At 38.3% G+C, this 13,106-nt stretch overlaps 1 protein-coding gene across 1 annotated transcript; it reads left to right on the top strand.

Moving 5' to 3' along the window:
- Positions 1 to 674: 674 nt before the first annotated feature.
- LOC137407003 (uncharacterized) lies at positions 675 to 1,568 on the top strand. The gene has a single exon (XM_068093604.1). The coding sequence runs from the start codon at positions 675 to 677 to the stop codon at positions 1,566 to 1,568; it is 894 nt and encodes a 297-aa protein (XP_067949705.1).
- Positions 1,569 to 13,106: the final 11,538 nt, after the last annotated feature.

Genomic DNA, 13,106 nt, shown 5'->3' with positions numbered 1-13,106 from the left:
ATCCAAGCATTTTTAAAACGCCAGAAAAACCTATCAATCCGCAAACCAGAAGCGGCTAGCCTTAGCCGGGCCACTAGCTTCAATCGGCATACCGTAGGAGAGTTCTTCAAAACACTAAAAGGTGCTCATTTCATGTGCGTACGAAGCTGCCACATTTAAAATTGACTGAGTTTATGATCAGTGTTTGAAGCATGCATGTCAAGTCTAGAAGGAACGGGGAGCAGATTAAACTATCAGTTGAGAAGCTGGGAAGAATAGACTAAGATACTTAGTATAGGTATTGGAAGGTATATCAACGAGATCAACTTGCCCCAGGTTTTGTTTGACAGATTCGGATACGTTGTTGTAGGCCTACTATCTTTGTCTTTGATTTTACTGAGAGAATTTGGAAATAACCCGTCTCAAATTTGATTTTATTTTTTGTCTATGCAGGGTTGATGCAAAAACACAAATTCCCTGCGGCTCGCATCTACAACATGGATGAGACGGGCATCACTACTGTACAAGTACCACCGAAGATAATCGCGGAGAAAGGTGTGAAGCAGGTGTGCCAAACAACCTCTGCGGAGTGAGGTATTCTGACCACTTGCATTTGTTGTATCCGTGGAAGCGGTAACAGTATTCCTCCTACATATGTGTGGCCACGGAAGACCAACCGAAACATTGAGACATACATGCGTGGTACAATACCAGGTTCACTCGGCTTGTTTCACGACTCAGGATGGATGACTGATGCCAACTTTGATCGATGGATGGGCCACTTCATTAGTCACACAAAACCCTCTCAGGAAGATCCAGTGCTACTCCTGATGGACAATCATAGCAGCCATCTGTCCATCCCCGCTATAAATATGGCAAAGGATAGCGGTGTAATCCTCCTGAAGTTTCCGTCCCACACAACCCACAAACTACAGCCATTAGATGTTGTTGTATATAGCCTATTCAAAACTTACTACAATCACGCCCTAAACAACTGGCAACTGTCTAACCACGGAAAAACTATATCCATCTATCAGGTTGGGGAGCTCTCCGCAACAGCGATCACACGGGACGTTAATCCCGAAAACATTCGCGCAGGGTTTAACAAAACAGGACTGTGCCCACTGAACGATGATGCACTTTCTGACAATGATTTCTTACCATCGTACGTGACAGACCGACCAATCGCTGCGACATTGGATCAAGCTCCCAACTCTTGTGATGCCCAATCTTGCACCCTGCCAGCTACCGCTGCTCCACTTTGCTCTGTCGATGCCACCACTGCTGCTGCAGTTGCTACTGCTCATACCGCTGCTGCTACTGCTCAAGCTGCGGCTGCCACTGCACAGGCAGCAGCTGCCACTACTCAAGCTGCACAAAATATTCCACTACCTCTTCAATCTATCACTCCTCAGTCAAAGACTATTCAACTGGTAACAAGCACTAATTCAAGCCCATCTACATCAAGGGTGAGGATCTTTCCAAGTCAAAACAAACTACTCCGCCATCTGCCTTACGCCCTTATCCAAAGGCAGATGCCCGAAAGCAAACCAGCAAGGGAAGGAAAAAAGGACAAAGCTTGGTGTTGACAGATACCCCAGTTAAGAATCATATTGAATAGAAAAACAAATCTGCAGCGAAGAAGCCAAAAAAAGACGAAAGATCCAGGTAGATTCAGATGACAGCGATGCTGAGGAACAAGAAATGGCAGTACCAGTGGAATCAGATGATGAGAGTGCCGGGGAGGACGAAATACACGAACATGAGCAGATTGTTAAGGGCGGATATGTCGTTGTGAAGTACATTAAAAAGAGCAGATCCAACTTTTTTGTCGCAAGGGTTGATGATATAGGCGAGAATGGCGATATTATGGTGACATACTACAAAAGAAGTGGAGAAGGCTTCATTCTTCCAGAGGAGTCCGACATTGTCAAGCAGGACGATATATCCAGATGTCTTCCCGGCCCCATAATGGCGGGTGGAACCGCCAGATCAACGCTCAAGCTAAGGTTCCCAACAGATCTTAGTGAGGTTTCTTGGAAAACCACGAGTTTTCTGCGCCTTGATGGACTGTGAATTGAAAACTGCTATTAGTTCTGTTTCAATAACAATGGTTTTTGTAATGACTTTTGTTTATTTTAATACATGTTTCATCTTACTTAGAACTTACTGGTAGTTTAGTAAAATAAGATTATTTAGATGTGTTTATAAAATATAATCATTTAGTTACTATTAGATGGACTCATTATCTTTCAGGATCTTTCATCATCTTTCTTTTAGTTTTTCAAGACACCAATTTCTCTCTGAAAGTGTTATGACACTTAATTCCCATCCACACATGTCGTTTCAACCTACCCCTAACCATGTTTCAACCTACCCCGTACCTGGGCAGGTTGAAACAAATTTATTTCTTGTGGAATTTTGGTGCAATCTAGAAAATAACTACGACACACTCTTGGTACAATATAGAGCTGATCATAACACATTCAGCTTCATGCCTGGCAAATACCAAGCAGCTACATGTTTTTGTTTCAACCAGCCCCACCCTCCCCTACAACTATGTCGGATTCTGACTAGATAACCAACTGCGCCAACCATGTGTTGATAAAATCATATCTCATATTATATTTTCATATATGAGATTTTTTTTATTTTTTGCATTATATATTTTTTTTTTATATTTTATTATTGCCACTTCTCGCCATTTCCCAGAATGCCTTTTCGGGATAGACCATCACATGATACTCCTTCGGAAACCATCATCAGTAAGTAGGCCGATTGTGCAAAGATCAAGACTGGAGCTACCTTGAGTATATGTACTCAACATAACTGCTCTGCAAAACAAACTCACGACAAAAAAGCTTTATAGGCCTGGTTTCACACCCTCAACATATCATGGAGTGACCACGTCTACAATGAGAGCCAGAAGTGGAACAATTAAGGAGACGTTTGCTGACTGAAAACTCCGCTGCTCAACAAAAAAACATGTGAAAGGTTGAGGTTGACTACGGTTGATGACACACAAGTTTGTGTCGACAGGATGAATGAGCATGATCATCTGTTCACAAGTGTTGGGGAAGCTGATCAACCCTCACTCCATAACCCTGAAGCCAGATGCCAGGCCATTTGCAATCCCTGTTCCATGGCCTATACCATTTACAAGAAAAAAGCTTGCTGATGAGGCCATACAGGAAATCATTTGTGAAGGTATCAAGACTGCAGGATGGGCTAAGGTTATGAAAACCAAACCCGAGAAGTCCCAAACCCAATCATAAAAGGGTATGGATCTGTACCAATTACACAGAATTCAACAAGAATACCCGGTGTGAAATACACTGAATGTCCTAAATGGACAGCAGTTTGGTCATGTTGGGTAAAAGAGCTGTTTTTAATATACACGTAGATGCCAACAATGGATTTTGGCAAATACCTTGACTAAGGAGTCACGAGAACAATATTCCTCATACATTCAGAAAGATATAGATATCCACGACTCAAGGTCTTCGTAGAAGCCAAGAAATCTTTGTCTGTGAGATGAACTGATTACTAGAAGTTGAGGGTGTGATAACTCTGGGTGTCTAGGAAAAAGTACGGTCACACGTAGCAAATTTTTCGTTCATTCTGACCAACATCACAAAATGAACGAATTATTCGGCTAAAATTCACATAAGCATCTGAGCTATGCATGCACACCGAAATCGACAATGAAACGCTTTTAATTGGCTTAATTGGCAAATTATTAGCGAGCACGATTCTAGCAGCTTTTACAATTTATATAGTTCAAGACATGTATAACGAGACACAATAAAAGTACCAGTGCAACTCGACATAGTACATACGATGCAACTGCCTAAGTTGCGCTCAGGTATTACATTTGTGTTTTGTATTATGATTGTAACTATTCATCATTTTTTGACGACATCAATTCGTTTGCGTACGCACTCGTTCGCTAAACTGTAGCCATATTGGTAGACAAAAAAGCATCATTCGTTCACTTTGGGTTTATTGATTGCTATCTTGGTGTTATGTCGAGTTAATATAGGAATTCTCTGGAATCAAATGTTCAGTGCTGTTATGATGTAAAATCAGTGGCATCGATAGATTGGATCTACATGTATATTGCATTGCTAGGAAAGACCTAGACAACAATAACTTCTTGTCAAAACTGTTTTGACAAGAAATCCGAGCCCCATGTACCCACCTAATTTACAAAGCACGATTAGCCAGGGCCATTAGCCATGATTTTGTGGCTGAACCTCTTGTTAGGATGGAAGACATCGATGTTGTGAACGTGAGTAATATTATTTTTATTCCATAAAATAATATTACTCTTACTTAACTCCAATTACCTACTTGACTCTTTACTTACTAAAATAAGTGATGAAAAAAGTACAAAGCAATTATATCATTCATTTCATTTGACTTCGTTGGATTATATACATACATAAAAATGAATATATCGGCTTGTTCACCATCATGTTTTGTTGTCAATAAATTTATTGAGTTTCACCTTTTTGGCTAAGCTTTCTCAAATCTTTCAGTTTGAGACTCAGCTGTATGTAAAGATAAGCTGCTATGTATTCAACCTCATGTCACTAAAGCATTCTCTTCCTTACCAGGTTTATGTACCAACACCTGTTGAAAAATGGTATGGCTGTGGGAGATGCCAGGCTTGGCCTAAGAAAATATGAATGTCTGCTGCAGAGATCATCCTATATGAGACACATAACGAAGGGGAGGGCCAGAGATTGCCTGCATTACATGATGCCCCAACATTGCTGAACTCATGATGTATGCCCTCCCCCCTAAGAAACGTGGGGCACAACTACTGTACATACCATAGTGAGGTTTGACTTGCACTGCATAATGAGATTTGCCGCGTGACATGTCTGCTCTGTTTAGCAAATCCCTGCTTCATCCTATAACTTTTTAATCTTTCAAGCAGCTTACGCAGCTCGATGTACTAACTTCTTACAAGAATATTATACATATCTTAATGCTAAGGTTTACCTACAGCCAGCATGATAAGTTGAAAATCACCCATAATCTTAACCAAGCATGCGTGTACCAGGTGTTGTATAAAGCCCTGGTCAGTTACGTAGACAACCACATTATCCTAAAAACTTTCAATCAATGCATCTTTGATGATTAGCCTGATTGACAATTGAGGTTAACCTTTGTTCCTTTTATTACAGTATCACAAATACCAGATGCAGAATCACTTTAAGTGGATCCAAACCTCACGCAATAACATATTAACAGGGTAATTAATGAGCAGAAAAGATTGTGCGCCTACAGGGCTTTAATATTCTGGGCATACCCAAGTATGAGGCGAAGTGAGAGGAAGCCATCACCTGCCTGCATCTATGGCTATGTCAGAGCACTGTTTCCGAGTACAGAAAACGAAAAGATTTATGCTGATTGGCAACATACAATTTTTCCTTATAGCAATCAGCAAGACACTTGATACAGTTTAAACAGCAAAAAACTCAGTTATTATTGTGGTGTGCTGGAGTGTTTATTTATATAGAAAATTAATATAAGTATATTAAGGAATATGGTGTGCGATATATTAGGGAATATATTTATATCCTTAAAACTTTTAATCAATGCATCATTGATGATTAGCCTGATTGACAATTGAGGTTAACCTTTGTTCCTTTTATTACAGTACCACAAATACCAGATGCAGAATCACTTTAAGTGGATCCAAACCTCACGCAAGAACATATTAACAGGGTAATTGATGAACAGAAAAGATTGTGCGCCTACAGGTCGTTAATATTCTGGGCATACTCAAGTTTGAGACGAAGTGAGAGGAAGCCATTACCTGCCTGCATCTATGGCTATGTCAGAGCACTGTTTCCGAGTACAAAAAAACGAAGAGATTTATGCTGATTGGCAACATACACTTTTTGCTTATAGCAATCAGCAAGACACTTGATACAGATTAAACAGCAAAAAAACTCAGTTATTATTGTGGTGTGCTGGAGTCTTTATTTATATAGAAAATTAATATAAGTATATTAGGGAATATGGTGTGCGATATATTAGGAAATATATTTATATCCTTAAAACTTTCAATCAATGCATCATTGATGATTAGCCTGATTGACAATTGAGGTTAACCTTTGTTCCTTTTATTACAGTATCACAAATACCAGATGCAGAATCACTTTAAGTGGATCCAAACCTCACGCAAGAACATATTAACAGGGTAATTGATGAACAGAAAAGATTGTGCGCCTACAGGTCGTTAATATTCTGGGCATACTCAAGTTTGAGACGAAGTGAGAGGAAGCCATTACCTGCCTGCATCTATGGCTATGTCAGAGCACTGTTTCCGAGTACAAAAAAACGAAGAGATTTATGCTGATTGGCAACATACACTTTTTGCTTATAGCAATCAGCAAGACACTTGATACAGATTAAACAGCAAAAAAACTCAGTTATTATTGTGGTGTGCTGGAGTCTTTATTTATATAGAAAATTAGTATAAGTATATTAGGGAATATGGTGTGCGATATATTAGGGAATATATTTATATCCTTAAAACTTTCAATCAATGCATCATTGATGATTGGCCTGATTGACAATTGAGGTTAACCTTTGTTCCTTTTATTACAGTATCACAAATACCAGATGCAGAATCGCTTCAAGTGGATCCAAACCTCACGCAAGAACAAATTAATAGGGTAATTAATGAACAGAAAAGATTGTGCGCCTACAGTGCTTTAATATTCTGGGCACACCCAAATTTGAGACGAAGCGAGAGGAAGCCATCACCTGCCTGCATCTATGGCTATGTCAGAGCACTGTTTCCGAGTATAGAAAACGAAGAGATTTATGCTGATTGGCAACATACACTTTTTGCTCATAGCAATCAGCAAGACACTTGATACAGTTTAAACAGCTAAAAAACTCAGTTATTATTGTGGTGTGCTTGAGTGTTTATTTATATAGAAAATTAATATAAGTATATTAAGGAATATGCTGTGCGATATATTAGGGAATATATTTATATCCTTAAAACTTTCAATCAATGCATCATTGATGATTAGCCTGGTTGACAATTGAGGTTAACCTTTGTTCCTTTTATTACAGTACCACAAACACCAGATGCAGAATCACTTTAAGTGGGTCCAAACCTAACGCAAGAACATATTAACAGGGTAGTTAATGAGCAGAAAAGATTGTGCGCCTACAGGCCTTTAATATTCTGGGCATACCCAAGTTTGAGACGAAGCGAGAGGAAGCCATTACCTGCCTGCATCTATGGCTATGTCAGAGCACTGTTTCCGAGTACAAAAAAACGAAGAGATTTATGCTGATTGGCAACATACACTTTTTGCTTATAGCAATCAGCAAGACACTTGATACAATTAAAACAGCAAAAAACTCAGTTATTATTGTGGTGTGCTTGAGTGTTTATTTATATAGAAAATTAATATAGGGCAAGGCCAAGCATGGTGTCACACACAAAGGCAATTTTTTTTCTGCCTTTTGCAACCATAATTTCCAGTTAATTGGCGAGTAAACATGTTCAGACATGTGGACACGCAAAAGTTTTCATAATGAAATCTTCTCTCATGAAAATATTGGGCATGCAAGTAGGATTTTACTGTATGGTGTGTGACGCGCGGGACAATTGATCATATTCTCTCAAACTTTGCAATTCATTCTGAAATAAATTTTGGTTTCATTTTATAATCAATACAAGGGTGGATTTTATAGCCCATGAGTTTTTTCCGAGCAAATGCAAATTTCTCCTTATAATTCAGGCGAGCCAAAATTAGTTTGTCCCGCGCGTCACAATTTTAGTGCATTTAGTTGCAGCCTGTTCTCCCTAAGCTATCTGAGATGAAAAATTCTTATCTATAATTCGATTTTAGGCTGCTATAGCTTAGCCAAAGTTGCCAATTTGCTGAAAATACTGCAAGTTTCTGTTTTATAGGTACATGGAAGTATTTGTGACGCGCGGGACATTTTTAATAATATGGTGATGTCTGCCTTTGTTTGGGAGTTCTCTTTGATACCCTGGCATGTGAAAGTAATGCTAGATACTCTAAGTTTAAAAGCCAGTTTTTTTGACAAAAATAATGAATTAGAATTATTTTATGATGTTTTGTAACTCAGAATCTGGAGCGTGCCAATATTAGCCTACACTTCTGATACACACACCTAGTGTGCAAATCACGAGGTTATCTTTGAACCAAATGTGTATTTTTAAAGCACGGTCACAAAAATTCTCTTTCACTCACGCATTGAATTTTCAGTCAGTAGAGAAAGTAAGTTTCCCTTCTAGATATGGTAAGACTTTTTTCTGAACTGGCATGTATTCTAATGACGGCCAAATTGCTATTAACATCATGCCACACTTCCTGTCCACAAGCGACCAAAGCTTCGGAAACACCTGCTGAACTCCACGTTGAGTAGCATCTTTGAGATTTTCAGTAAGGAATATCTAGATGTCAAGGTGAGCCCTAGTAAATTTTAAAAGTTGGGCCCAGTAAATTGCAAGCCAGTTTCTAGACATGATCAAATTGTCTGTGCTTGCAAATACTGCGAAAATGCGGAATTAGCTCTACTGGGACTGCGGCAGACCAGTGTCTGTTCTTTGGAAATGCCTACTACTGTTCACGAGCTACTGAAAAGAACTGTGTGTAACATGGAAAATGAATCATGTGTAAAGAGGGAATGTGACTCTTGTGGCGCCAATCCAATCAATAGTTTGGTTGTTAGCGCTAAAGAACATTTGAATTTCTATCAGTGGAGAGATGGTGAAAACGGCTTCCTAAACAAGCTCGAAGATCTGATTCCATCGTCTGACTTGCTTGTGCTGCTGAAATACCAACAGAAATCACTTTCCCTTCATATGTACACTTCCAACCGTCAACACAAACCAATCAGTTATCTCAAACAGAAATTGAAAAATGGGGAAGTGATCATTCACAAAGATTTCAGTGAGAACTTCAACTGTAAGCAAGCAACCGAAATCCAAAGCACCTACTAAACTACAATAGGGGTGGCAGTATTCACTGTCATGATTTATTATAAGCTGATAGAGTCCTAGCCCAAAAATGCTGTGCAATAGCTAGTGATAGCCTAGAACACACTAAGGATGCTGTTTGCACGTTCAATAGAGAACTTGTAAAATTTCTGAAAGCAGAAAATATTAATTGGCAACATATTCATTATGTAAGTGATGGATCCGCTTCGCAAATCAAAAATCGGCTCACAGTTCAAATCTTGATTGGCCATAAGAAAGAAATGGGTATGCCAGCTGACTGGAGTTTTTTTGAGACATCGCATGGCAAAGGTACAGTAGATGGTGTTGGGAAAGCATCAAACCACAGGTTCTAATGACAGTATATCGAGGATGGTTTGTCGTAAACTCGGCAAAGTCATTTGCAGAAGCTGCCACAATAATAACTTCAAATCAGTGAAACCAATGATGATTTTATACATCTCAGAAAATATGATCACTAAAACAGCAAGGATCTGCAATGAACGCCGGTCCACTGCACCTCCAATTTATGGCATTCGATCTTGCCATCACACAGCAATTAAAGAAGATGGTGATGTTACTCTGATTGAATGGTGTTCTTCCACTTGGCAGCCAGTTCCATTCACACCGAGCAGCAAACCTAATCAAAAGGTGACCACAGGAGATACTTCACAAACATTGACTCAGTTCTTACCACAAACGCTGGTCGCAGTGGCCTATGCCTCCGAAGTCAGCATTGGAGAAATCCTCACAGGGGAAGCTAATGAAGGTAGCTACACTATAAAGTACATACACCGTGCATGCAAGCCGTTCACGTGGCCAAACCTCGACGACATAAGAACCACCCACAGGAATTTTCTTCTTAAAGTATTTCCAGTTATTGTACCAGCAGCAACTACCAGGTCACTGAAACACTTTGTACTAGAAAATAAGGTAATCATAATAGCAGAATATTTTTTTAAGAAAAAATAGTTTACTGCATGAAAGTCTGACAATTTTCAAGTTATATGTGTTTTATGTTTAAATAAAATAAATACCATATGTAGCAATTTTAAACTATTGGTTGGTTTAGCATGAGTATATTCAATGTTACAACTGCAACTCATAACAATTTGTGGTATAACAACTACGAAACATAGAAGAACGCTTAATTTTTCATAGTTGTTATTTTTGTCCCGCGCGTCACAGTCCCGCGCGTCACAGGTGGTAGTCTTCTTTCAAACCTTACAGAATCATTAAACTTTGGCCTGAAAACAGAATGGTATGTATTCCTAATAGAAAGACAATAGAGCTTTGATCCTGTCAAATAATCATGTTGTGAGTCCAAAATTTCAGAAGATTTTTCCAATTGAACAAAGAGTAGTTTTTCATGCCAAATTATGGTCCCGCGCGTCACAACAGCTTTAATGGTTCTTAATTTGTTAATGCAATGCATGACAAAGATGAAATCTCATTCAGTGATAGTTGATGTCAAGAGCTTTCTAAAACAGTATGAATGACACCAGAATTTCGCATTTGAGCTGAGAAGTATGCAAGGAAGCGTTCAAATGTCCCGCGCGTCACAATCCTGCCAAAAACGGCCTTACCCTATAAGCATATTAAGGAATATGGTGTGCGATATATTAGGGAATATATTTATATCCTTAAAACTTTTAATCAATGCATCATTGATGATTGGCCTGATTGACAATTGAGGTTAACCTTTGTTCCTTTTATTACAGTACCACAAATACCAGATGCAGAATCACTTTAAGTGGATCCAAACCTCACGCAAGAACAAATTAACAGGGTAATTGATGAACAGAAAAGATTGTGCGCCTACAGGTCGTTAATATTCTGGGCATACTCAAGTTTGAGACGAAGTGAGAGGAAGCCATTACCTGCCTGCATCTATGGCTATGTCAGAGCACTGTTTCCGAGTACAAAAAAACGAAGAGATTTATGCTGATTGGCAACATACACTTTTTGCTTATAGCAATCAGCAAGACACTTGATACAATTAAAACAGCAAAAAACTCAGTTATTATTGTGGTGTGCTTGAGTGTTTATTTATATAGAAAATTAATATAAGCATATTAAGGAATATGGTGTGCGATATATTAGGGAATATATTTATATCCTTAAAACTTTCAATCAATGCATCATTGATGATTAGCCTGATTGACAATTGAGGTTAACTTTTGTTCCTTTTATTACAGTACCACAAATACCAGATGCAGAATCACTTTAAGTGGATCCAAACCTCACGCAAGAACAAATTAACAGGGTAATTGATGAACAGAAAAGATTGTGCGCATACAGGTCGTTAATATTCTGGGCATACCCAAGTTTGAGACGAAGCGAGAGGAAGCCATTACCTGCCTGCATCTATGGCTATGTCAGAGCACTGTTTCCGAGTATAGAAAACGAAGAGATTTATGCTGATTGGCAACATACACTTTTTGCTCATAGCAATCAGCAAGACACTTGATACAGTTTAAACAGCTAAAAAACTCAGTTATTATTGTGGTGTGCTTGAGTGTTTATTTATATAGAAAATTAATATAAGCATATTAAGGAATATGGTGTGCGATATATTAGGGAATATATTTATATCCTTAAAACTTTCAATCAATGCATCATTGATGATTAGCCTGATTGACAATTGAGGTTAACCTTTGTTCCTTTTATTACAGTACCACAAATACCAGATGCAGAATCACTTTAAGTGGGTCCAAACCTAACGCAAGAACATATTAACAGGGTAGTTAATGAGCAGAAAAGATTGTGCGCCTACAGGCCTTTAATATTCTGGGCATACCCAAGTTTGAGACGAAGCGAGAGGAAGCCATTACCTGCCTGCATCTATGGCTATATCAGAGCACTGTTTCCGAGTACAAAAAAACGAAGAGATTTATGCTGATTGGCAACATACACTTTTTGCTTATAGCAATCAGCAAGACACTTGATACAATTAAAACAGCAAAAAACTCAGTTATTATTGTGGTGTGCTTGAGTGTTTATTTATATAGAAAATTAATATAAGTATATTAGGGAATATGCTGTGCGATATATTAGGGAATATATTTATATCCTTAAAACTTTCAATCAATGCATCATTGATGATTAGCCTGATTGACAATTGAGGTTAACCTTTGTTCCTTTTATTACAGTACCACAAATACCAGATGCAGAATCACTTTAAGTGGGTCCAAACCTAACGCAAGAACATATTAACAGGGTAATTGATGAACAGAAAAGATTGTGCGCCTACAATGCTTTAATATTCTGGGCATACCCAAATTTGAGACCAAGTGAGAGGAAGCCATTACCTGCCTGCATCTATGGCTATGTCAGACCACTGTTTCTGAGTACAGAAAACGAAGAGATTTATGCTGATTGGCAACATACACTTTGTGCTTATAGCAATCAGCAAGACACTTGATACAGTTTAAACAGCAAAAAAACTCAGTTATTATTCTGGTGTGCTGGAGTGTTTATTTATATAGAAAATAAATAAGTATATTAGGGAATATGGTGTGCGATATATTAGGGAATAATGATGTGCGAAATGCTTGGGACACCTATAATTCAATTATGCTATAAATGCTTACATAATGTTTAAATTGCTCTAGACTGAAAGAGATTGAAGTTAATCTTATAATTGTACACACCAATGAAAAGCTCAGAGTGTAAGGAATGCACTCATCTTTTTTTCAAAGAGATAAAGTAAATTACTGACAGTTGTCTCCATGTTTGGAGCACATGGACCATTATCTCTTTTCACTGTTTAGATTTGTTCTCCAATCCATTTGTCTCTCTAATTTGGAGTTGATGCGAGTGAAAATGTCAAAACTGTATTAACCCTTTGCGTTCCAAAACCGACCTTTGTCGGTTTACGAGCAATGTCTCAGCGTACCAAAACCGAAAAACCCGACATTTTTGCCGTTTTCGATAGACCTTTTTAAAAACATTTTACTTATTTTAAAAACAACGTTAATAATTGAAATTAAAAAGTTGAGCAATTTCAGTAAGTTTTTTACTACTGCTTTGAGGCTATAAATAATAAATTTTATGCGCATGTGCAAAAAGAACACGTAAAGATTTGATCTTTCTTAATGGAAAGCTGATCAACATGGAC

Source organism: Watersipora subatra, chromosome 10 (genome assembly GCF_963576615.1).
Source record: "Watersipora subatra chromosome 10, tzWatSuba1.1, whole genome shotgun sequence".
In the NCBI taxonomy this organism is placed as follows: domain Eukaryota; kingdom Metazoa; phylum Bryozoa; class Gymnolaemata; order Cheilostomatida; family Watersiporidae; genus Watersipora; species Watersipora subatra.
The sequence above is the reverse complement of the archived record's forward strand: the minus strand, read 5'-3'. Positions and strand labels throughout refer to the sequence as shown.